The 25,011-nt window shown below is 45.4% G+C and overlaps 1 protein-coding gene and 1 pseudogene across 2 annotated transcripts in view; both read left to right on the forward strand.

The window, feature by feature from the left end:
* The window catches only part of sorcs3a (sortilin related VPS10 domain containing receptor 3a), a gene marked incomplete at both ends in the record, with an annotated part of 256,176 nt that overhangs the window by 185,596 nt on the left and 45,569 nt on the right, over positions 1–25,011 (forward strand). The window contains 5 exons of the mRNA XM_083655384.1: positions 10,785–10,858; positions 12,650–12,714; positions 13,910–14,028; positions 16,909–16,998; positions 18,072–18,251. Of these exons, the coding sequence (XP_083511510.1) occupies positions 10,785–10,858; positions 12,650–12,714; positions 13,910–14,028; positions 16,909–16,998; positions 18,072–18,251 (528 nt within the window). The remainder of the gene's footprint in view (positions 1–10,784; positions 10,859–12,649; positions 12,715–13,909; positions 14,029–16,908; positions 16,999–18,071; positions 18,252–25,011) is intronic.
* LOC310793572 (glutamate dehydrogenase, mitochondrial pseudogene) lies at positions 2,269–3,894 on the forward strand (annotated as a pseudogene). The gene has a single exon. The product of its transcript is annotated as a glutamate dehydrogenase, mitochondrial pseudogene (transcript).

The raw sequence follows: 25,011 nt of genomic DNA on the forward strand, positions 1-25,011 counted from the left end.
TCTGATGACTGACTGATTGTCTGGCTGACTGATTGATTGACTGCCCTGAATCTGGCTCCCGATGCCCGCGTCTGATGCCATGGGAAAGGCTGTCAATGTGAATTTGAAGGTACTCCCTCCTGTTCTCCCTATAGAGACACTGCATCAAATAGGCCACGCCCATCACAGGGGAAAGCTCTCCGTTCACTTCCATACACCAGCGTCATTTTCCTTGAATTAAACATAGCTAAAAGCTGTTGTGTGGCGGGCTGCGCAGACAAATGTAAAAAATCGCCAATTAAAGTTTTTTTGTACTCCCGAGCAAAACAAGGAAGCCATTGAGAATTGGCGAGAAGAAAAATGTGGATCTAGATCTAGATCTTTGTGTTCAACATGCGACCATGCAGGCGACATAGGAGAACGCCAGGATTGGGGAGGGGGGGGCGGATCGTTGTTTTCTCCCGTTTGGGCGTGCTTTCTGAATGATGACGCGCTCCGCAGTGTCTCTATGCACGTCCCGGTGGCCACCCACACACACAGCACTTATAACATCTAGGGACAAACATTGCAAATGAGCTTAGGCCAGAAATGTGCCAAATCTGCCACTATACAAATCAACATTAAACAAACAAACTCCACCAGGTCCCCCTATAAGTGCACTCCCTCGAGTTTGAAGTCAATCCGACGGACGGTTTCTCGAGATACGCGAAGGACAGACATACAGTCCTGGAACTATTATACTGTAGTATAATAATAATAATATAGGAGATAGCTGTGTCATCCAACAGTAGAGATGCAGTGGCAAGTGAAGTGAGAGGACTGTACTTTGAACTGTAATCCTGGTGGTCAAAACGATCCAGATGGCTCATTTGCATACCCCATTTCCTATAGTTGCCTCCATAGGATCGTCACCGCTGCTGTACATTTAGCAGGCCCTATAAATTCTGGGGGAATAAAAACAATGCGCACCCGTTGAGAAAGCCAAGGCGATGCCAACAGAAGCAGTTTGATTTAGAGCATTTGCACATAGATGCATCAAGAATTTATAGGATCCTTAAATAGGAGTTGTAAAAGTGACTTATTATAATTGTGCAGGACACAAGGCCTATAACACAACAGTTAACGTTTTCACAACTCCATAAGTCCTGATTATCTTCTCAGAACTTTTAGGTGTTGTGGTGCTATTTGTACTTTGATCTTAATGAATGAGCAAGTCTGTCTTGTGTTTTTACGGCGTGGCCACACTGGGGCCGAGATGTCTATAAGAGGGTCTGTCCGTACGTACTCTATGGGCCATATCCTATGTCCTCGCTATTCAGCGTTTGCGGCGGCGTCCGTCATGTGCTATTTAGCCCCGCTTGCAGCTGGCAATTTGGAGCTGTGTGGCCGTGCTGCAAGATACAGTAGCAATCAGGTTTAGCGCGCGTGGCACAGCTTTGGGTGTGGCCAGCTACAATCAGGCGTGACCACCATAAACCCTGGCGTTATGCTATCTTACTGTATGTAGGTGTGCAAAACGTCTAGACGAGCCAAAAGCACATCTTAACTTGGCGCATCCTCGCTGCCGTGAGCCGCTGTGGTATCGTCCGCGCTCCAGGGTGCGCTCAAATCTGCACATGGACCAATCAGATAGCCAACATCAGAAATAAAATGGAAATAAACCAAGAAAGAAAGAAAAAAAGAAAAAAAGACAGAAAGAAAGAAAGAAAGAAATCATGTGTGCAAAACCGTCCTCCGCCTGCCCATATTGAGACAATTACGCATAGGTAGAAAGTTCCCCCGCGCACACGCACGCACACACACACACACGCACACGCACACGCACACGCACACACACACACACACACACACACACACACACACACACACACACACACACATTATATTGCATTGCCTAGATAATGCTATAATTAATAGCCTACTATAATAATAGTCTATTCATATTTTTTCTCTTTATGAGTAGCCTTCATTCAGCTGCTCCTCTCACATCACGGCTGCTCCCTGCACACCCATGCCAGCGGTGGACCTCTGTCATTCAAATCCTCTGCAAATCCCAATTCTAAACCGATTTCTGTCATCCAACTTTACCTGTCATCAGGAAAGATGCTAACCGAACTGATCTTTTCACTGTGTCAATGCTTTACAATGTAAAGAGTGACATCACTCAAGAATCATCAGTGATTTATGACATCATTGATGATGTCACTGATTATGTCACAATTACTATGCATAAGTGACATCATCATATTTCTTATTAGTTTGTTACACGGTTAGTTAACCTGTTCAGTGATGTACCGATATTTAGGGGAGCTGCTCACACGCTCTGCGGGTAGTGCCCTGGCCTCGTGTTATGTGGACTCTCCTCTCCCGGTGCTCTCGTCTCTGATGCGGGTCCGTCGTTATGCGGACGCAGCGGACCAACCTGACGACCCCAACTTCTTCAAGATGGTTGAGGGCTTCTTCGACCGTGGTGCTGCCATCGTGGAGGACAAACTGGTGGAGGACCTGAAGACCAGGGATACCCCCGAGCAGAAGAGGAACCGTGTGCGGGGCATTCTGCGCATCATGAAGCCATGTAACCATGTCTTGAGCGTGTGCTTCCCCATCAAGAAGGATAACGGAGAGTGGGAGGTGGTGGAGGGATACCGCGCCCAGCACAGCCAGCACAAGACGCCCTGCAAAGGGGGTATCCGTTACAGTACAGATGTGTCTGTGGATGAGGTGAAAGCCCTGGCCTCTCTGATGACCTACAAGTGTGCCGTGGTCGATGTGCCGTTTGGGGGAGCCAAAGCTGGAGTCAAGATCAACCCCAGGAATTACTCTGATAATGAGATGGAGAAGATCACCAGGCGATTCACAATTGAGCTGGCCAAGAAGGGTTTCATCGGGCCTGGCATCGATGTCCCGGCCCCAGACATGAACACGGGAGAGAGGGAAATGTCCTGGATCGCAGACACGTACGCCAACACCGTTGCGCACACTGACATCAACGCCCTCGCATGTGTGACGGGGAAGCCCATCAGCCAGGGCGGCATCCACGGGCGTATCTCAGCCACCGGTCGCGGAGTTTTCCATGGCATCGAGAACTTCATCCATGAGGCCTCCTACATGTCTATGCTGGGCCTGACAACCGGCTTCCATGACAAAACCTTTGTTATCCAGGGATTTGGTAATGTGGGTCTCCACTCCATGAGGTACCTGCACAGGTCCGGCGCCAAGTGTGTGGGCATCGGTGAGATTGACGGGGCCATCTACCACCCAGAGGGCATCGACCCCAAACAGCTGGAGGACTACAAACTGCAACACGGCACTATCGTGGGCTTCCCAGGGGCCAAGCCCTACGAAGGGAACATTTTGGAAGCAGACTGCCACATCCTCATCCCTGCCGCAGGAGAGAAGTACATCACGCGTGTCAACGCCCCGAGGATCAAGGCCAAGATCATTGCCGAGGCTGCCAACGGTCCCACCACCCCAGATGCTGACAAGATCTTCCTGGACAACAATGTCATGGTTATTCCTGACATGTACCTGAACGCTGGTGGTGTGACGGTGTCGTACTTTGAGTGGCTGAAGAACCTCAACCACGTCAGCTATGGAAGACTCACCTTCAAATATGAGAGCGACTCAAACTACCACCTGCTCAAGTCTGTGCAGGAAAGTATGGAAAGGAAGTTTGACAAGCATGGACCCATCCCTATCGTCCCCACCGCTGACTTCCAGGCCAGAGTTGCTGGAGCCTCTGAGAAGGACATTGTCCAATCTGGGTTGGCCTACACAATGGAGAGATCTGCCCAGCAAATCATGAAAACAGCCAGCATGTACAACCTGGGCATGGACCTGCGGACGGCCGCCTATGTCAACGCCATCGAGAAGATCTTCAAAGTCTACAAAGAGGCGGGGCTCACCTTCACATAAACGGCCAATCACAGCTCACGTTCACCCACAGCTCACGTTCACCCACACGCTCTCCTCCACCATCCTGCTATTGATCACATTTCTCCTGCTTCCTTATCGTTGTTTTCTCAGCCTATAAGAGAAGGCAGTGGAGAAGAGATGGGTCTTGAGGCGGCACTGGAAAACTAATGAATCTTTGGGGAGGGAGTTCCAGAGCCTGCTCCCCGAGAGAAGGCTCTGTCCCCAAAAGCTGCGGAGGTTAGACTTGGGGGTGGAGAAAAGTTCAGCTGACGTGAATCTGAGGGACCTTGAGGGTTGGTAGTGGTGATTTTGTCTCTGAAAAATGTAAGGAAGCATTTGCCTTGTTCGGTTGTGGAGGTGGAGAGGGCGTCGGCATGGGGCTTGAAGGAGGTTGTAAACGGGGGAGAAGAGGCTTTTGGGATTACAGCTGAAGTCATTGATGATGGTGGAGAAGTATGCTGACTTGGCAGCAGTAAGGACATCTTTAGAGGTGGAGTTTGTAGGCTTCTTGGTGGACTGAGTGATATTTTTTTTGGCGAGTCATTCCACTTTGGTAGCCAGTCTGTTTGATGCTTGAATTATACCTAACGCATCCGCAAGGACCGCGAGTCCGTGCGGCCAAATGACGTCACATCAGCAGACACGGCCCTCGGTATGGCTCCCGTGCGGCGAGTTTTTGCCTGGCTGTCCACACCCAACATTTTCTAATGACGCAGACTGATTAAAAGCTGCAAATAATTTTTTTTAAAGTGTTATTGCTTTTGGAAATGTCCAATTACGCCTGTCGTCCTATGGCATCGCGCAAACGGTATTAGAGGGAATGAGATTAGCAAATTAGCAAATTACTTGGACAAAAAACTACGGATAATTGCCGTAGCACCACTGCTTCGCAAGATAGAGGGCCGGATCCCTTATCTCAGAAAGAGTCCCGTAGTGTTCTCTAGAGAGAGAGTGGCTTCAGCAGAGGACCAAAATGCGTGACTCATTAGCCAATGAACAGCCAGGAAAGGGTCTCGTGCTACTTTTGCTAAAATAAAGCTGATAATGTACAATTTGATTCAAGAAAAACAAAACTTTCAAAGTACAACACAAACTGTCCATTTTGCTGCAACTCGACAGTGCTACTTAATCCAGGACCTTACTTCCTGGAACTCTTGAGAGTAAAAAAACTGGTCCATTGGAGTGAATGGAGATGTCGCGACTTCTATATACACGGCTCTGGAGTCCCGCTCATAAAGGGAGACGCCCACTTCAGTTGACTTTAATTTAAAGGGATATAGATGTAGCACCAGTTAAAGAGAATAACATAAAACTGTTGCTCTTGAGTTTGTGTCACCCATGGGTCAAAAGTCACAAAACGTTTCTATTGCCTTTCTGCCAGGCAGCTGGCTGCTGGCCTAAATCTGGCTCTGAAGCTGACCTACTGCCTCACAACCCTCAGGACAAATGACGTCATCAGTGATGTCATCAGTAACACACATGCTGCCTGGTCTGGTTTTGTAGTTGAACACCAAATGCGATGACATCACTGATGTCAGGATTTGCATCACCAATCACTGATGATGGCATGATTTGCTAACACCGCCCGGCAATTTCCATGACTCTGGGGACGATCTGTCATGGGCGCAACATGTTTGTGGGATTTATGACATCATGATAAAGGAAACTAATTGAGTAACAACTTTGTGATGTCTTAAATCACTGATGATGTCATACCCACTGTTGAGGTGATAGATATTGTGCCATCATGTCATAAACGCAAGCAAAACAGTAATGAGGGTTTCCAACTTGCATAATTGGAAGTTGGAAACCCTCATTACTGTTTTGCTTGCACCTGTGTTTACCCTGCCTTTTTGACACAAAATGGCCACTGTGAAAATGGACTATAACAGAGCGTCAACCATGCTTTTGTCTCATTTATTTTCCGGTAATTGAAATGTTGCTCCTGCAACCCTGCAGGAAGCAGAGTGTAAAAGAAATAGGGCAAAAGGGCTGTGAAAAACATGTTACCCTTCCCCATTACTAGTGTTTCATGGGGCCAAAGCCAAAAAGCCAGAAAGAGATTGGACATACTGTAACAGTTCTAAGGAAAAGAGGGTTTGTTACAGAAAAACGTCTCTAAGTGCAACTAACTGCTTCCAGTGGTTTCTCTCCAACGTAAGTTCACATGAATGTGTCTCCACCCCTTTTTTCCCCTAGCCAGACTTTGTATTTCATTTGTCAACCAAGGAGTGAATGAAAAGGTCCTGTTGATTGTTGCCCTTTAGCAAACTGTAAATGAGGCCTCCTGTCACTAATTGGTAACGTTCGCTCAAGTCAAACACATTTTGTCATCTGCTGTGAAAACAAAACGGCCTGTCTGTCTTTATCTCTCTCTCTCTCTCCTCTCTCTCTCTCTCTCTCTCTCTCTCTCTCTCTCTCTCTCTCTCGTTCGCTCATTTTCCCTGCAGGCTAATTTGCAGCTGATGATGTGTGAGTGGAGGCAAGCCGTAACTCTAAATGATAGCCATGTTTTGTCTGTGACAATCATCATTGTCCACTATAGTACAATAGACACATTATTCGGATGACAGTACTCTATTCACCTTATCATTTGCCCATATCAGGACGTTTCTGCATGACGTCATTTTGTAATCGTTATTCCGTTTTAGACCCGGAAGTAGATTTCTCCCACCTTTATCCTTTTTAGACTTGGCAAAAAGCTGTTTTTGGGATGAGAACGTAACATTACAAATATGTGACCAGTTTATCAGAATAACGCCTATTTGGACCTTTTTAACGAGCAGCGAGGTATGTATGATCGGTCGGACTAGCTAGTCTGTCAACCCCTACTGTAGGCTACTGGCGGTGAGAAAACACTGTCGACGTTCGTTTTTGTAACGAACGTTAAATGCCGACCGGGTACAGCAATCAATTGGCTCCTCGCAGCAGTAACGCCATGAGCATCTAACTGAAGTTGGCCGCAGTGTAGCTGCTGAATGTTGCCAAACTTCATCCATAGTTTACAGTTTATCGATGTTTACCGGCCGGCTAACGCTGAACCGGAAGAACAAATACAATTGCGTCTTACACGGAAGAGGAAAAAGTGGGCGTGGCAACATATGGTGAATAGCCAGGAGATGCATCTTGGGGCAGGTGTATTGTTAACAAGTACTGTAGCTGTTGCTAGATGGTAGCACAAGACTAGTTAGTGACAGGGTGAGTTGTGACAGTTTAGTGATGTGTGTGTGTGTGTGTGTGTCCTTCTGAAAGCACTGAAAGCCCCCATGTCACTCTGTCCAGTGTCCAATGCTGTTGCACTTTTTCCTCATTGATTAGTTGCTCAGTCATGGTAGCGCCTAACGCCCAGCATGTTTTCAGTACTCAGAGTTCCAGGTACCTGAAAGGTATATCTTTCTGTTTTCATTCATATTTCATCTTGAGCTAAAGTGCACTACCACCAGGCTTTAAATAGTTGGATAGCAACGGCAAAAGCAATAAACTGGGAATTCCCTCAAGTGTATGCCGAGCACCCCTGCAAAGAAAAATAGCTTACAGGCCACGAGAGATTCTTCATCTTTCAGGGATGTGTAGACGTTCCATCCATGCTGATTTACCATACTTTAGGAGTGCATTTGATACAGTACATAGCCCTCGAAGACCTTGGCTGCGGTTGTATTGCACGTAGCACTCTTCTGGCTCCATCACACACTTTATGCATCAACAATTATGTTTGTTCGGGTGCGTTTCCCTGAATCCTGATTAGGATCAATTAGTCGTCGGATATGAAAACCAACTCACACGGTGTGATGGCCTCACCAGCCCCCGCGCACCCCCGGCTGTTTTTGTGTTTGTATCTTCAAGCTTCAGTATTCCGCTTGACATGTTCTCAAGGGTCCGTCAGTCATAAAAAGCACCACTTCGCGTTTTCTCCTTACAACACTCGGATTCGATTTTTTTAAAGTGCAAAAATGATTTGATGTATGCGTGCAAAGAATTCTACAAAAAACATGAAATCAATGAATCACATTACAATTTGCTATTAGTACTTCCCCACTTAATCTACAGACACAATCTCCTTAATCACCTTTTTGAGAGGCACTGATTGGTTCCACATCGCTCCACAAACCTGGCTAAGATTCTGCAGACCTTCTAAAAAGAGCCCATACTGGATCTCATCGGCGCTTTGACTGGATCACAACTTGCCCAACAACGCCTACAAACCTGATGCACAGATCCAGGCGCATCCTGAATGTATCCGAAACCCACCATCGACATAAATAGATTAGTTGAACTAACGTGCTATCTGCAATTACTCAATCACCATTTGAGCTGGCGTCCTTTGGCGGCTCCCTCGGCTGCTGTCACCATGCTCCATCAGCGGTGTGGCGGTGGCTGGCTGTGTTTCTGATTTATCGATGTGAGTGGGAAACTATGAAGCTTACTTTGTGACAGCTCAGAAGCTTTAGAATTTAAGATGTCGTTGAACTGATGAATGGGGTGAGGAGAAGTTGAGCTTACCCAGTGGCATCGTATGTCACTGTCCAAAGTGATGAGAGACCGTGCCTGCCTCCTGCAACACAGGACCACGGCTCCACCACCGGGGGGAGGGGGGCCCTTTCTTTACCGAGGTTGGACAAAATCGGAGATCAGAGCAGCAATTATGGTAAACAGCTATCGGGTCTCTATTAACTGCTGTTCAACTTTATAAAGGTTCAGACAAATGTGTGCTCACAGCTAATACTGGAGCCAGGCCTTAATACCAGAGAGGGGGGGACAAGATGGATGTTTTGGTTGAAGCCATTGCTTGTCATTGTCAAGTGTGCACTGGATCCTACAAATAGACACGCGGCCTGTACGTGCTGATGGTACGATGGTATGATTTTATGATCGAGTGTGATGTCCACACCGGGAAATCCAAAGAATGATGCTAAATGCAAATCATGGAAACAGATTATTGCTATACAGTCCGATACAGACTGTCCACAGCGTCCAGTGATGCAGTGCATGTTGTGAGAACATCAACAATGTTGTTGTTTTTTAAAGGGAAAATGCACCTGCTGACCTAAATAGATCCCCCCCCCCCCCCCCCCCCCTTCCGAAGCTGACAAATACGTTTGCTTCGGTTGACAAATGTGTATCCTTTTATCAGAGTAAGTGTCAGATTTGCTGTGATAAGAGGTAACAAGTAGGAACATTAGCATAGAGCTGGACTGGGGCCACCGACTCAGTGCTGGAGGAAAATAACAATACACAGAGACACAGCAAGATATACGGAGCTGTTTCCAAAACATCACTCATTGTAATGGAGGCACATGCACCTTGGTTATTAATTGTTTGCCCGAGCACCAGAATGTAATTAGTCCATAGAAATTGGGCCATTGGGTCCATGCTGTATACCTTACCTACATGTGAGCCAGGCTAAATAGAGAGGCAAAGTGAACGTCGCTTCCTGCTTCAGCACTGTACCAGAGATTTTCATCCGCCACTTATTTTTCCATAGACATTTCGTAAAATGCTTCTAAAATAAGTGTCACTGGTTCAAACCAAACGGTTCTGCTAACGCTATAATCGTGAGAGACCATAGAATATTTCACTCGGACCAAAACTTAAAAAAACAACATAGAAAAAATATTTTCTTCAACCCCTTTTTTTTTTTAACGTTTTGGTCCGAGTGAAATGTTATGCGATCTCTCCTGTTTCTAAATATATCTGTACCGCTTGGTTTGAAGCAGTAAAACTATTTTTATATGCATTTCACGAAATGTCTATGGGAAAATAAATGGCGGATGAAAATCTCTGGTACAGTGCTGAAGCAGGAAGTGACGTTCCACTTTGGCTCTCTGTTGTACCTTGTGTTCATATAGATTCATGCTGTAAGGCCTTGGCTTTGGCTTTTCAATCCTGAAGATTTGGTGCTGGAAAAAATGGTTTTGTGTCCAACTTAGACATTTTGTTTTTGTCATATAAAAGCACTTTAGAAAGTACTGAATCACGGTATAACCACACCGAATGTTTTGCTGATCGAGCGAAACGTGGCCACATTAACGTCATAGCTATTTAAAACACGTTCATATTATTTATTGTTCCCACAAAGTGCTTCCTCACTATCTATAGCGTTAATTTGTTAAAGGGAGAAGGTGACTATATGTTAGCTTGAATGGCCAGTTGGTAATGAGGATAGCAGTTCAGCACTGTCAGGCTATCTTCCAATCATGCTTTATAGCCCCAGACTAACCTCAACCCTGGAGTGATCCAGCCATGCCTCAAGCTCCCCTGTCACTGGTAGAACTTCTAAGTCAGCCGTATAATTAGAAGCTGCATGAATGTGGAAACATCCATTTATCTCGCTAACAAGACTGATTTCATCTCTTTTCTCCGATGCTCCTCACAGCTGTACTGATTTCATCTGTTTTCTCTTATGCTCCTCACAGCTGTACTGATTTCAACTCTTCTCTCTGATGCTCCTCACAGCTGTACTGATTTCATCTGTTTTCTCTGATGCTCCTCACAGCTGTACTGATTTCATCAGTTTTCTCTGATCCTCACAGTTGTACTGATTTCATCTGTTTTCTCTGATGCTCCTCACAGCTGTACTGATTTAATCTGTTTTCTCTGATGATCCTCACAGCTGTACTGATTTAATCAGTTTTCTCTGATCATCCTCACAGTTGTACTGATTTCATCTGTTTTCTCTGATGCTCCTCACAGCTGTACTGATTTCATCTGTTTTCTCTGATGCTCCTCACAGCTGTACTGATTTCATCTGTTTTCTCTGATGATCCTCACAGCTGTAATGATTTCATCCGTTTTATCTGATCATCCTCACAGCTGTACTGATTTCATCTGTTTTCTCTGATGCTCCTCACAGCTGTACTGATTTCATCTCTTCTCTCTGATGCTCCTCACAGCTGTACAGCTCCGTGGACTTTGGGAGAAAATGGCAGCTGGTTCACGAGCGTGTGACACCCAGCAGGTTCTACTGGTAAGTCACTTTGTCCCGGCTTGCCTTCCCCTCCTGTCTCTCACTGCTTCTCTATTTCTCTTTCTTCTCCATTTTGTTTACCAGGCCTCCAGGAAATTGTGATTTTGCGATTGCAATAATTAATTCAACCAAGCTCCGCATTGCAGGAGCTTGCACTTTTTCAATATTTCCGCGATTTCTCCGCAAAACAGGTTCCTCAACTTGCAATGTTTGCCAATTCCTCGCAATTCTACTGCAAAAATAAATAAATAAATAAATAAAATCACATAATACTTTAGCAAATTGCATTGCAAGTTTTGGATAAAGTTGCCATTAGCTAGAGAGTGAGAGAGAAAGGCAAAATAAAACAAAATCAATTTTTGCCAGTAATCACATTAAAGTCCACAAATTGCATTGCAATTTTTTTAGAAAAGCCCCCCCAAAAAACAACAACTTAGAAATCCTGGAGGGACTGCTTCACTTGGGAATGCAGGAATTGTTGCTTGTGTTTTGAGTGAGCGTTTGATATTGATCACTATGATGAATGAGGTGTGTGTGTGACTGACTGACTGGTGATGCCGCTAAAATCCAGCTCATTTTCCACCCCTGATACAATCAGACAGAGATTAATCTTCTCCTTCAGAGTACACTTTGCATTCAGCTTCTTCGCCCATGTCACGTTCCGCTTCATCTCTCACACACGCGGGCCCGCCCATATCAGGTGAATCGCACATATTGAATCAGTCGCAGCAGGACGGCGTGATTTCAACAACATGCATGCATGCAGAGATACACGCATACATACAGTACGAGGTGTGACTCATAATAATGCACCCGGGACGTCCCTTTCGCTCCTCATCCAATCATGTCTCTTCCCCGGCAGTGCACCTCAGATATCTGAAAGTGCACTCATCACAAGCCTAGCCTGGGCCGGATCTATTCCAGCTCATTGCTCTCTCTCTCTCTCTCTCTCTCTCGGAGGTGGCTGGGGTGCGCCCGGGATTGCCGTCGGCTATATCCACCATAACTTGCATAAATCTGGAGCTACTACCGTGGCATAGTAGCATAATCCGACATAATGTCCCCAATCCATTGCCTGCTCGCCCTTCGCCGCCAAAGCCCCTTCAAGGACATCTACTGTGGCCCTCGAGCGTTAGCCAGGCAGGTCTCCAGTTGGCTGCGTGGAGACAATGGCTTCATCAGCCTCCGAGAGCAAATGAAATACTGCCACACTAGGAAAGCAGCATCCGCCCAGTGCGAGTCCACAGCCAAAGCAAGGAAGGCAGATTCTGCTCAGCGATATAAAGTGCAGTAACTGGCCACCGGGGACCGCGGCGATCCTGCAGCACGCGGACTGTGATGAGGAGGTTGTTTTTCTATCGCTTTGTATTTGCACTATTGTGACATTTTTCTCGAAGGAAACCTGAAGCCTGCAGCTGCTGTGGGGGTGCTTGGCATAATGTGACATTTGGGACTTATTTTATTTATTTATTTTTTATTTGGGGGGGGAGGGGGGCTTTCCTGCATCCCCCTTAACGTTAGTGTAACTAAGCTAAAAGTAAGCCATCTATAACTGGAGCAGAATGCCCCCGCTGAGACTCATCTCCATTCATCTGTTCTTCCCATCTCTCCCGCCCTCCCTCCCTCCCTCTAAGTCCCCCACACCCCACCCCACTCCACTCCCCCATGGTCGTTTACTTTTTTCCCCCTCTCTTCTCCGCGCTCTTTCCTATGCATCCTCTCCCATCCTTTATCTTTACGGTTCTCTGTTCCTCTACGATCCCTCATTTTCTCCCCATCTCCTTTATGCAGGTCTGTATCAGGCCTGGATAAGGAACCAGATTTGATCCACATGGAGGCTCACGCACCCGATGGAAGTAAGTCTCTCATACGCACGCACGCACGCACGCACACATGCACACACGCACACACACACACAGAAAGAAAGGATAGCAAAGTGTGAAACAGTGAGGGGTGGGGGGGTGTCTATATAGGCCTGAATTCCACCCGGAGTTGAGAGTGTGTCCCAGGGGAAACATGGCTCACCCCACCAATAGATGCACTGCATGATACTCCATTAATTTGGCCTTTTCTTCTCATCGCTCTCGCTCGCTGAATGTCAACTCCATAACTCTGAATGGCATTACCACCAAGGTCTTCCATACACTAGGTGACATTGTTTATGCCAGCCTGTGATGTCCGTGCAGGCTGTATGTCTGAGATATATTACGCCTGTACAACTGGGGTATGATTGACAGGCGGAGATGCTCGTCTGTGGTATCTATAGATGATAAGACACGTGCTACACAGAGAGGCAAATTAATCAGGCCAAATGTCAGACGGCATGGACTGAAGCCTTCATAGCTCACGTAAGACGCAGATACCTGTAAATGTTTGGGGTTTCTAACACTTCCTTAATTATGTCTCTGCATCAAATCAAATATGACTTAATACAGATGCAGTGAGGGGGCACGGTGGCGCAGTGGTAGCGCTGTCGCCTCACAGCTAGAAGGTCCTGGGTTCGATTCCCACCTGGGACGCTGTGAGCGCTGAAGGAGAGCGTGCCCGTCCGCATGTCCTCGAGTGCCCACCGCCCGGGTGGAGTCGTCAAAAGGGCCTTTCTGCGTGGAGTTTGCATGTTCTCCACGTGCTTCCTGGGGGTTTCCTTCATATAGGAACCCCTCACTAAAATATGCAATATCCTGGTTGCTGATGTGGTGCCTCCTCTGGTCATTAGGGGCGCCTATTCGGAGGGAGGGGAATAACGTTATCCTCCCACGTGCTATGTCCTACCGGTGAAGCTTCCCCTGTCAGAAGCGGTGCGCTACTGCCCATGTCTCGGAGGAAGCTTGGAGCCAGTTTCAGCTCTCCCCAGATCGGCAGAGGGTGGATCAGCAACCGGGATAAATACATTAAAATTAGCACTAATGGGGGAAAATGGGATAAAAAATCTGGAACCGCCCCCCAAAAAAACAAACAAAACAGATGCAGTGAAGTTTATGAATATCACGGATAAGCTGCATGAATCAATGTTACTGTAACGGCTTAATTGCATCTCTCCCTGTCTAACAGATGTACAGTATGTGACATGCAGAGCTCAGATTTGCACGGAGTCCAACAGGAACTACCCATTCTCCGGTTACGTCGACATCAGCTCTTTGGTGGTTCAGGATGACTACGTGTTCATCCAGGTAGGAGTGTAAACATGTCGACTACTATACACTGAACGCCTTGGCCTTGATGTACTGTCTGAGGCCCGTTTCATTAAAGGATAACTCCACTCAAAAACAATGCTGATTTATTTTGCACATGATCTCACACATCCGAAAATTTAGTTTGACAGTTATGATGTCATTCATGCACAAGTGACATCTCCTTTAACCTTGATTGAAAGAGAGTGTCTTTTTCTCCTAGTTCCCCCTTATGTTATGTCCTTCCCATCTTTTTAATAGGTTATACAATACTTACAGTACTGTATGTTATGATTATTCATTGAACTGTGAGATTTATTTTAACTGTGACATCTCTGCCAAGGGACAACAGATGGAAATTAGCCTGGTGGTTACATCTGGCATATTTCCACTTGGTTTTAAATGTTCACTAATATGCACTGTCCCTCATTAAATAGATAAATAAATCACATGTTAACACAGACTACCATGTCTACTTGTAGGTATGTAGGAAATGTAATGTGAAAGGTTATGTCTAAATAAGCTGATTTCATTATTTATGTTGGTTGTCATGATTTTGTCTTGTCTTTTTATTATTATTAGTTCACTTTAGAGGTGCTACTTTACTGCTTCAATATTCCAAATAATGCTGTCATGAAAATAATGGAGACCGATTTTCTATAAAATGGTGTCATTTATCACTCTAGGAATATAGGATGTTTATCTGAATTTATCTTTTTATGTCTTTTATCTTTTGGATCTCTTGTCTATACTTTTGCACTTTTTACTTGTAAATATTTTACTGTATTCTTTTTTACGACTCTGTAAAGCACTTCGAATTGCCTCACTGTGTGAAATGTGCTATAGGCCTACAAATAAACCTGCCTTGCCTAAAGGATGTTGCATGGCATAGAGAAAATATGTAAAATCGTTATATTTTAAACTTGACTGAATATCTGTGCCTTTCTGTGAGGCCAGAATCATTTTTAATATTCATCCAAGCCACTGCCACTGGTGTGTCATATTAATCATGATTTGTGTGAGAGAAAAATCTGAAATGGTAATGTCTCCAAGTGTCTCCAAGTGTTTCCTGGTGTTTCCTGAATTCCAAGTAATGGCGGTGCCATTTCTGGCTTGTATTTAAATTTTCTCTCCAGCATAAATTATTATTTACTTTGACATTGTGCAAATGAGGATTCATACATTTAAAAGTCAACAGGAAAAGTCAGAATAAGCTCGTTAGTCCAGCACATAACAATTCTATAACATTTTAACTCGAAAGCGACTGCGGTGCTTGACGCCTGCCAGCGAAAGCATTGTCTGTTGCTCTTACTGTTTCATATAGAGCATAGTCTCTTAAAACGGACGAGTTGGCGCCCGCAATTTTCAAATGCTTCCGCCTACCCGTCTGTGCTTCAAGCAGGGTAAAGTTGTTGAAAGCGTTAAGTGAAACTCAGGGAAAATAACGAGCGATGATAGGGGGGATGTCTCGTATTTATCCAATCAGCTGCCATTAAGGCGGGACATCCAGGACAGCCTTTATCCAATCAGCTGCCATTAAGGCGGGACATCCAGGACAGCCGCCTATCAGCGCTCATTATTTTCCCTGAGTTTCCCTTTTCCGCTTTCAACAAGTTTACCCTGCTTGAAGTACAGACTGTTTATGATGCATCCGCAGAATGTAGAAGAGAGACTATATAGAGCATAGTGCTTTCTCCAGACACCTCCTGACCTGAGCTACCTACAGGCAAAAGCCATACTGGCCCTCGGCAGCACAATTAGACCAAGAAATAGAGCTGTTCTCCAAAGATCCTGCAATCCTGTTTGACCTCTCCGAGAAGTCTTCCCACTAAACTCACAACAAGCACTAACAGCCTAAACCTCCCTTTCAGTTCGAGCACCTCCACGTTTTAACACGTTGCGTCACAGACGAAAAGGGATGGGGGGAAGAAATCAATCTTCACAATTCCTCTTAAAGTTCAAACCGCCTCTGGTTACTCCGCCATCGATCTCCCGCTTCTTCACTCGATTGCATGTGGGACCGTTCTGCGGTGTGCGCTGCTCGCCCCGGCTATATTTCCTCAGAGCTTGTTTTCTCTCTTCTGAGTCATTCAGAGCGGTTACCAGATCAGTGAGACAATTTGTCCCGTACCGTTCAGCATTCATACCGATATCGCTTCCCTCAGACCAAAAAGTCACAAGTTTAATTTGAAGATTTTCTTTTTAATCGGAAGGAAAAGGGGATTACAGTATGAAGCGGCAACCTCACTTTGTGTGTGTCCGTGCGTGCGTGCGTGTGTGTGTGCGTGCCTGTGTGTGTCTGTGTCTGTGCCTCTCCCTACCATGGCCTCAGGGCTAATGATGTGCTGCATAAGCTAACAGCTAGCAGCTTGCAGTGTTTGCACATATGGTCTAGAGATCATTAAGGATGACTTTCTTCCAGACAGGAGTTGAGATTTGGTTAGGCAACTTAAAGATTTCAATTGACAAAGAATAACGGGACGATCGATGCTCCTACATTTTTTTTTTTTTTTTTACCAACGTCTACTCTGAAGCCACTAAGTGCATCGACACCTGGAGAGTAGCCTCCTCTGAATGCAAGCCAGGAGATCACTATCAATGGCCAAGTCCAGGAAAATCAACTTGGATACCTGATGCATCACAATGCATTGGAAAACACACGGGCAGAGAGAGAGATTGATGTCTGCGTTGCCCCGCCCTCTCATTGATCGGGGGGGAAATATAATAGGCTGTCAATGATGAGGTTACACTTGAGGTCTTGATGCAAGCTTTTCTCTGCATTGGCTCAGTGGAGCTCCAGCACAGCGAGGGAAAAGGCAACACTGTGTAAGGCATGGATTTATGTTAAATACGCGATCAATTTGTCCATCTTGTTTCTAGGTTCCTACATCAGGACGAGCCAGCTACTACGTGTCCTACAAGAGAGACCCATTCATACAGATCAAACTGCCCAAGTATTCCCTGCCTAAGGTAAGTTACTGTACCCGCAGCTTCAGTCTGGCAAAAAAAATGATGAGCAATCTTATTAACTGTCCATCGATCATAGAAATCGATTACAGAATGTTTGATGATCAATGATTCAGAATGTCCCATTGATCAGTAAATGATTCTTTCTCATTTATTCATAATTATTTTCAGAAATCAGAAAGTATTTGTTTTTGACTGTGATGCCATCAAAGTATTGACACATACAAAATAAAGGGACTGTAAGCACCTTACATGTACTTGTGCAACGTTGAAATAATTATTACAGTTTCAAAAGCGCATGAATGAAGAATATGTTCACCTGCTCGTTATGTTCATTGATGCACTTTTGAAGCTTCCAAACCCTTTATTTTGATTAGATCCTGTGCCACTTTGGAAGCCCTTTTCTCCATACTGCTTTTTGATGCACATTTAATGTACAGATGCAGTAATCTTCATTTCCTGCAAGGTCCTTCGCAGATTCAAACATAAACTTAACTTAATATACGATACTTAAACTTAACATAACTTAAACCAATTCAACCTCTTATTAAACAGTATAGATATCATTAGTTTCTCTAAAGCAATGTCCCCTATTGTATAACAACGTTTAGGCTGGCAGCTAAAAGGCCTTTTGCTGGGAGGACCAACTGAAGATTGCTGCCACTGTACAGCAAAAAAAAAAATTTTTTTTTTTTATATATACTGTGTGTGTGTTTGTGTGTTGGTGCGTGCGTGTGCGTGCGTGCATCAAAGCAACAGGTGTGTGACCTTCATTCATACTGTCATTCATTTTTGTTGTTCTTGTCTTGTGTGCACCTCTTTCCAGTTCAAGCTTATAGCGATAGCAGCACATTCAGAGTGTGATCCTCAGTGAGCCGCTGTGTACCTTACAGCACCTCAGGAAACCCTCTGTATTCACACCCTCACTGATGCCATGACCAGCCCCACAGGGTCATCATGTTCTAATCTGCCCCCCCTCAGAGCCCCATACGCTCATCCTGGTCTAATCCTCCACCCCTCAGCCTCCACTCATACTGTAACACCTCTTAATCTCTCCTGGCCCGGCCCTCTGATAGGATTTACACATCGTCAGCACCGATGAGAAGCAGGTGTTTGCGGCGGTGCAGGAGTGGAACCAGAACGACACCTATAACCTCTACCTGTCTGACACCAGAGGGATCTACTTCACCCTGGCCATGGAGAATGTCAAGACCACCAGGGGCATCGGGGGGAACCAGATGCTGGACCTGTACGAGGTAGATGGGCACCATGATTTAAATTGCTTGCCCTTCACGGGTTTATTGAGTTAAATGTGTGTGAAGTTACGGTGTCTATTCTTTCCTCGCTACCACCAAACATCTCCGCTCTGTAGCAGAAAGATCTCCCCCCTGTAGCAGAAGCTTAGGTTAAAGGTTAAACCCTACTGCTCCATGTAGCACAACATGATCATAATAAAGCTGCACATACAGTCTGCAGGGGGTTGATAGAGCTGTTGATAAATACGGGACTCAACGATTACTTCACCAGGTGCTGAGATTTCTGGCTATCAAAACTCCCGTTTCAAGGTGGGTTGTTCACGCCCAGATCCTGGATCTTGCTGACCAGCCTGGAGAGCACTGTGGTGTTGAATGCTGATCTGCAGTCCACAAACAGCATGCTCACATACACTAGGTGCCTCTCTCATTCCAGTCCATACTCTGCTTCCGAATAAAAACCACCTGCTTTCATTTTCTGCTGCTCAACGATATTTTCTTCTTAAGCGGAAAAAAGCGACAATGCAGTATTCACACTAGACATTCTGTTGACCCTCTGTTGTGAAAATGCGACTTGTGATAAAAGTCATAGATCACTCATATGACCGTGCCTTGGCAACAGTGGGTTTGAATGAACAGCTGCGGCTGATCAATTCAGTTGCTATTGTTGTCATGGTCCATGTGAGGGCAGACACAGACGTGCCTAGATTTCCTCGCAGTGTGCCTAGTGCATCTGCAGTCTTTCTTCTTCCCGACGGTCGACATAAAGGACATTGTTAATGGGACGGACTACCATGCACCTCTGGACTTGCAATGACCTTGTTAGCCTACTGGCTAGCTATGTGGTCACATTAGCATTCGTAGGAGGAAAGTGGAATTCCCACCTTCTCCCCCTCCTTAACCCGCTTTATTACTTAGACACTGGCAGGTGTGAGTGAGAGACTGAAGCTAGTGAGATATTGGACAGCAGCAGTGGCAGGAGCATGGTAATTAACAATGCCATTATTTCTCCTACATTGTGTGTGTGTGTGTGTGTGTGTGTGTGTGTGTGCGTGTGTGTGTGCGTGCATGTGTGTGTGTCCTGAATAATTCCTATTATTACCATGCAGCAGTTAGTTGTTAAGGCTTTTTAATTGCATTCGTTACACAGTGGCGGCTACATTCTTGTGATCTCCGCTGAAACTACAGACAGATGATACACTACTGTCTGATAAATCAGACCCATTACACAGGGGAAGATATATGCTATGGGACGCATCCCGTTTATTGCTGTCAGACCCTGAGAAACTGCACTTCACAGGCCTAATGTTCCAGAGAGAAGAAACAGTTCCACTCAGACCAGAGGGAGACGGAGCAGTAAAAGTTGTGTTTTGTCCCTCCGCTCGGGATGCATTACTCTTCCCGGAAGGGCTGTAGCTATTCTCTTCGCTTTCTCCCTCCTGGAAATCAATTATGTTATTTCCACACAGAAAATTACACAATTATCTCCTGGATTAGAAGGATTATTTTATTGTCCATCTGATTGGATAAGGGCAATTTCGTTAATCACTTTGTTGTGCAAAGTAATGCCGTTGACATCAGTGCTCTATCGCTAATCTTTTTACCGCGGCGGTGCACCAGCGGTCCTGCTGGGGTCATAAGATGGGAAAAGTCAGGACAGTCAGTCAGTGAGTCCCCCAGTCATGGACGTTTAGTGAGTTTAGTGGGGTGGGCTGAAATAGAGCTCAACAGTGCCCGCCCACTTTTTCTCAGCTCCCGTTCCATCAGAGAATTCGCCATTCATTTTCTCCATAGACATTTCCAAAATTCCTTATATGAAGAGTTTTAAGCCTGGAACCAAGGCAACCAGCCACCTACCTAACGGCGAGTAGCCATAAAACATTTCACTTTGTTTGTTTTTGCTACTTGGTCTTGGACCTTGTGGTCTAAAAGATTTGCGCTTGTTGAGTGTGAGACGTGCTTTGGCAGATGGTTCTCCCACAATTGGGCCGTCTGATTGGCTCGGCGACGAAGCACTGCACCAGAAATAATGTACTGTACCTCTCTCCCGCCTATAGCTATAAATAGCTTTGAATGAGTGATTGAAGACATGTAGTGGATTGTTGGTGGTGGGGGCTATTAGATGATCGGCCTGATGCCAGTGGTCATGATGCTGTGGCCCTTGTGATTGCCTTTTCCTGCCAGCACGCTTTAAAGCCATAGCAAATGAGCCAAATGTCTAATAGACTGTGGAAAGCCTCATTAAATCTCACCGCAAAAATTGTCCATTCACTACATGGCTGATGAAATCCTTGCATCTTCAATATTAAACTGTTTGGTAGTATAGAAAAAACATGGCTTCCCAGATGGAGTGATGCATTTATTTTTTAAACATATCATACATTGTGAAAGGGTCTCGCGGGGTCCCTGGGGTCATGAAACTTGCTCTACTTCGAAAGTATCACGTAAGCGTTCGGTTCAGGCAAAAACATGAAAATCATCCACGTTGTATTTAGAGGCTTTCCCCTCTGTCCACAAGCAGGAGGGAGGAGACCCAGTGGGAGAGGTCTAGACCTGCTGGTGAGGGAGGAGACCCAGTGGGAGAGGAGAGGTCTAGACCTGCTGGTGGCCAAAAAGTGCTAGCCTCATAAAAACCATCGTGATAATGTGAAGTTATCCTTATCCCCATGGGGAAATTCATCCTCTGCATTTGACCCATCCTCTACTAGGAACCTTCCTAGAACTAGGAGCAGTGGGCAGCCGCAGTGCAGCGCCCGGGGACCAATTCCAGTTATTTCTGCCAGTGCCTTGGTCAGGAGCACTGACAGGAGTATTAACCCTAAGATACATGTCGTTTGATGGTGGGAGGAAACCGGAGCACCCGGAGAAAACCCACACGGACACGGAGAGAACATGCAAACTCCACACAGGAAGAACCTGGGACGGACCGGGGTTCGAACCCGGGACCTTCTTGCTGTGAGGCAACAGTGCTAACCACTGAGCCACCGTGACCTCACATTCTGTTTCACTCTACTGTATCAGTCTGGACTTCCAGCCGCTCACAGCGATTTCAGTGGGCGGGAGTACTTGCCTTGACAGACAACTCCTTCAGCCAATCAGCATCGCCAAATCCAATCCAAATCCGGTCAGAAGAACGGTGAAAACGCCTGTTCTGCTGAGAAACTCTGCTGGTGCATCCTCTTGTTCTCATCCTCTTGTTTAATTGTCTATTTTTGCAATAAGGCACTTATAAAGGCTGTGTTTACTCTACTACAGTCAAATGAACGTTACTGCTCGTTTCTTCAGCAGACACCGTCCATTACTGATTGGCCGGTTATGTTGTCAACTACGGCGCAGGTCCCTGATTGGCCCGGTTACAGTACATTCTAATTTCTGGAAACCGTGGGGGGGTGGGTTGATGTCCAGGTCCAGATCCATGGAGCGAAGCAGAATGTGAGTTCACATTATCAGGATGGTTTTACCAGGCTAAAAAAGTGCTGTTGGTAACGTTAGACTCAGACGTTTTGATGTGGTGCTCTGTTTAGATTTATGTCAAAGCCACTTCAGTTATTGAACAGGGACTTGCAGTGTCTTTCTTGCCGTAGACCTGCCACTGGATCACGCTTGTAGTTAACACCATCAGACAGCTGTGCTCCTGCTTCTCAGTCTGAACACCGAGGCTACAGAATCAGTCTATATAAGAGAGCCAAAGTCCCTCCCCTTCCTATGCCAACCAGCCATGAAAAAATATGAAAGGTGGTGAACGGCGAGAGACAATAATTTTTTGATCCCGTTTGAATTGTGCCATGAAGTACCCACGTTTGTCAATTTAAAAGATATGTGAGCTTGGTATGTTTATTTGTTTGTTTATTAAAAGGATCCCCATTAGCTGACGCCATGGCAATCAGCTAGTCTTCCTGGGGTCCACAACATGTAAAGAAGTCACATGACAAAAACTACATAATACAAAAAACTACATTCATCTTAATACAAAAATACACATGAAATTACATGGCATATAAATGAGAGTTAAAAGAGTGGGACATGTGATCATAAGTAAAAAAAAAAAAAAAAAAAAAAGACAACTGTTTTACCTCAAACTGTTCAGTCTATCGTCATCATGCCTCTGCATGTTCTTTTTAAAGGAGGATTTATTTTTTATCAAGCTGATATTAAGAGGTAAATTATTCCAGATTGTTATTGCTCTATAGATAAGTTTTTTTCAAAGAGTTTGTTCTTGGGCTTGGTACCACAATATGACCATTACTGGCATATGTTGAAATGATGCATATTATTACAATACAATATCCGATCAAATAAAAATGTTGGCCTCTTAGAGGCCAACATTATGTATGTCTTTAGGAGGTTGGACTTCCACACACTGGTCATGCCTTTTAGAGCCTTCCATGCGAGCACCTTCCTCACTTGGTCTTGTTCTGACGGATTGACCCAGGAGAGCCCAGCTATTTGAAGAAACTTGACTTCTTTCAGAGCAGTGCCTCCTGCTGTCGTCAGAGGTGGATGTTCCAGGAAGATGATATTTCTTGGCACTTAGCCTAAGTCCAACCTTGGCACTAAGTCCAACCTTGGCACACTCTGTCTCCACTCTGGTCAGGAGCTCCTGTGCCTGCTCCAATCAGTCGGGACAACAGGCTGAGTGAGATGTAAGACAGACTATGAACTGTGGGCTACATATTATCCTTAGCACACACTCAGCATTTATCATTCAACACACCTTTCAGGTCCGGAAAATGACGAGCCTTATCTGCACACCAGGCTATATAGGAATAAATGAGTCATTATGGTATTAATGAGTCCATTAGTATATGATGTTTGTATTAGTTGCTTGGAGGAAGAGGGAATGAGGCTGAGAGAGAATACATGTCTGGCTCACCTTTCAGTTACCGCCGGTAACCATGAGCATGTCACGACGTCACATAGTGAGTCGTGATACACCTTGACAGTCTTCTCGATAGTTACCTGTTGGCAGTGTATTCACTTGTGTACACTTACGGCTACACTGCTGAAAGTCATCTCTGTTGTATCGAATTAAGATCTATGTCTGTCCCTGGCTCTTGTGCTCTTCCAGGATGGAGATCCATGTCTGTCCTTGTTTTTGTCGTCAAGTGTGGCTGGTTTGAGTGATGGACCGAGGGAAGAGTGTGTCGGTGGGAAGACGTGGCTCTCCTCTTCTGCATGCAGGTGTATGTGCGTACTGTGATACAGGATAGAGCCAACATATAATAATGACCACTGTGACTGACAGTTCAGGTCGGAGGAGGGAGGGAGGACCCTCGTTAGCCGCATCTATCCCGAGTGCCATGTTTCTATGACGATGTCAAATGCACTGCCTATTAGTGCCACTTATATAGACGAGCCCCTTCAGGGAGAGAGAGAGACATCCGACTGCAAGCCCTTCACTATGGCAACCGTGTGGAGTGACTCTGTCCTTTCCGTTGCACATCACATGTTGGTGTGTTTGAGGGGTATGTCTAATGCCTGAGAGAGAGACAAGTAGCATGGCATTGCAGGAAGGATCCTGCAGGGGGCTGGAGGAGTGTGCGCGTGTGTGTACGTGCGTTTGTTGTGTTCTCGGTGGCCGTCAGTTAGTACTGTCTGTCTGGGTCGCGCAGACATGTAGAGATATAATTACAGATAGCACTTAGCACCGTGAAAAGAGAATGCAGTTGATGATGTCTGCCAGACTGTTGGTTGCAGGAAGAAAGGAAAAGCACTTACCGGTAACTGAGCTTAATGTGTTGTGACAATTGCCACCTCACTGCACAGAATGCCCTTTTTTGATAAGAGGATTGGCTCTGCTTCTGCAGCGGCAACTCAGAGCGAGGCTGATGTTCAAACATGGGATGTGAATTTCTCCCCTGCAGGTGGTAGCAAGAAGGAAGGGCTGCATTTCAAATTGTCAAAAATATACCTCCTAACTCCTATTCCCAACTGCTTTTCATTGACCTCGATGGAAAACCTCACAAGGTCAAGGAAAGATGTTAAGAAGGACTTAGGAAAAGACAACTGTGATGCTACAGTATGGCAAGCCGACTCCACTTACCCTACTGTAGCTTGCATAATCACATGAAAATATCAAAAACTAATATGGTGCCCATTGTTATTGCCAATGACCCACAGCATCTCTCTATCTCTCTCACTCTCTAACACATGCGCACGCACGCACACGCACACACACACACACACACAGTCACACACACAATGTACACTGTACACTGTACAATGTAGATTTGGCACACCACAGTATGAGCAGTGTTGCCAGCCAGATACACAATGTAACCCAAAACAGCTCAATCTGGCAACACTGCATGAAATATAGCTTCATATAACTTTTGACATATTCCACCTTGGCAATATCATATAGCGTACCTTTCATTTGATGTGTCCTTTTTCCTCTTCTCTCTCTATTCGCACCTGACCAGTGTTGATTGGATCTTGCCGTGTGATCATGAATTTCTTCATTATGATTGACAGTTTTGATGATTGACAGACCGCTCTGCTCCAAAAGATCCACAGATCAAGTGAAGAGACGTCACTCTGCCCACAATATTTATTTATTTTATTTATCCTTTATTTAACCAGGTGAGTCCCATTGAGATCGAAAACCTCTTTTTCTACACAGTTGTCATTCTGCTGTCGTTTTGCCCACGTCGCGCTTGGTTAGGAACCTTCCTAGGCGGGAACCTTCCTAGGCATAAAAATAAAACAATTCCAACATTTGGGGTCAGATGGAGGGATTCACCCTGTCATGTGTGTCTGTGTC

Source organism: Poromitra crassiceps (genome assembly GCF_964638095.1).
Source record: "Poromitra crassiceps genome assembly, chromosome: 19".
Classification (NCBI taxonomy): Eukaryota; Metazoa; Chordata; class Actinopteri; order Beryciformes; family Melamphaidae; genus Poromitra; species Poromitra crassiceps.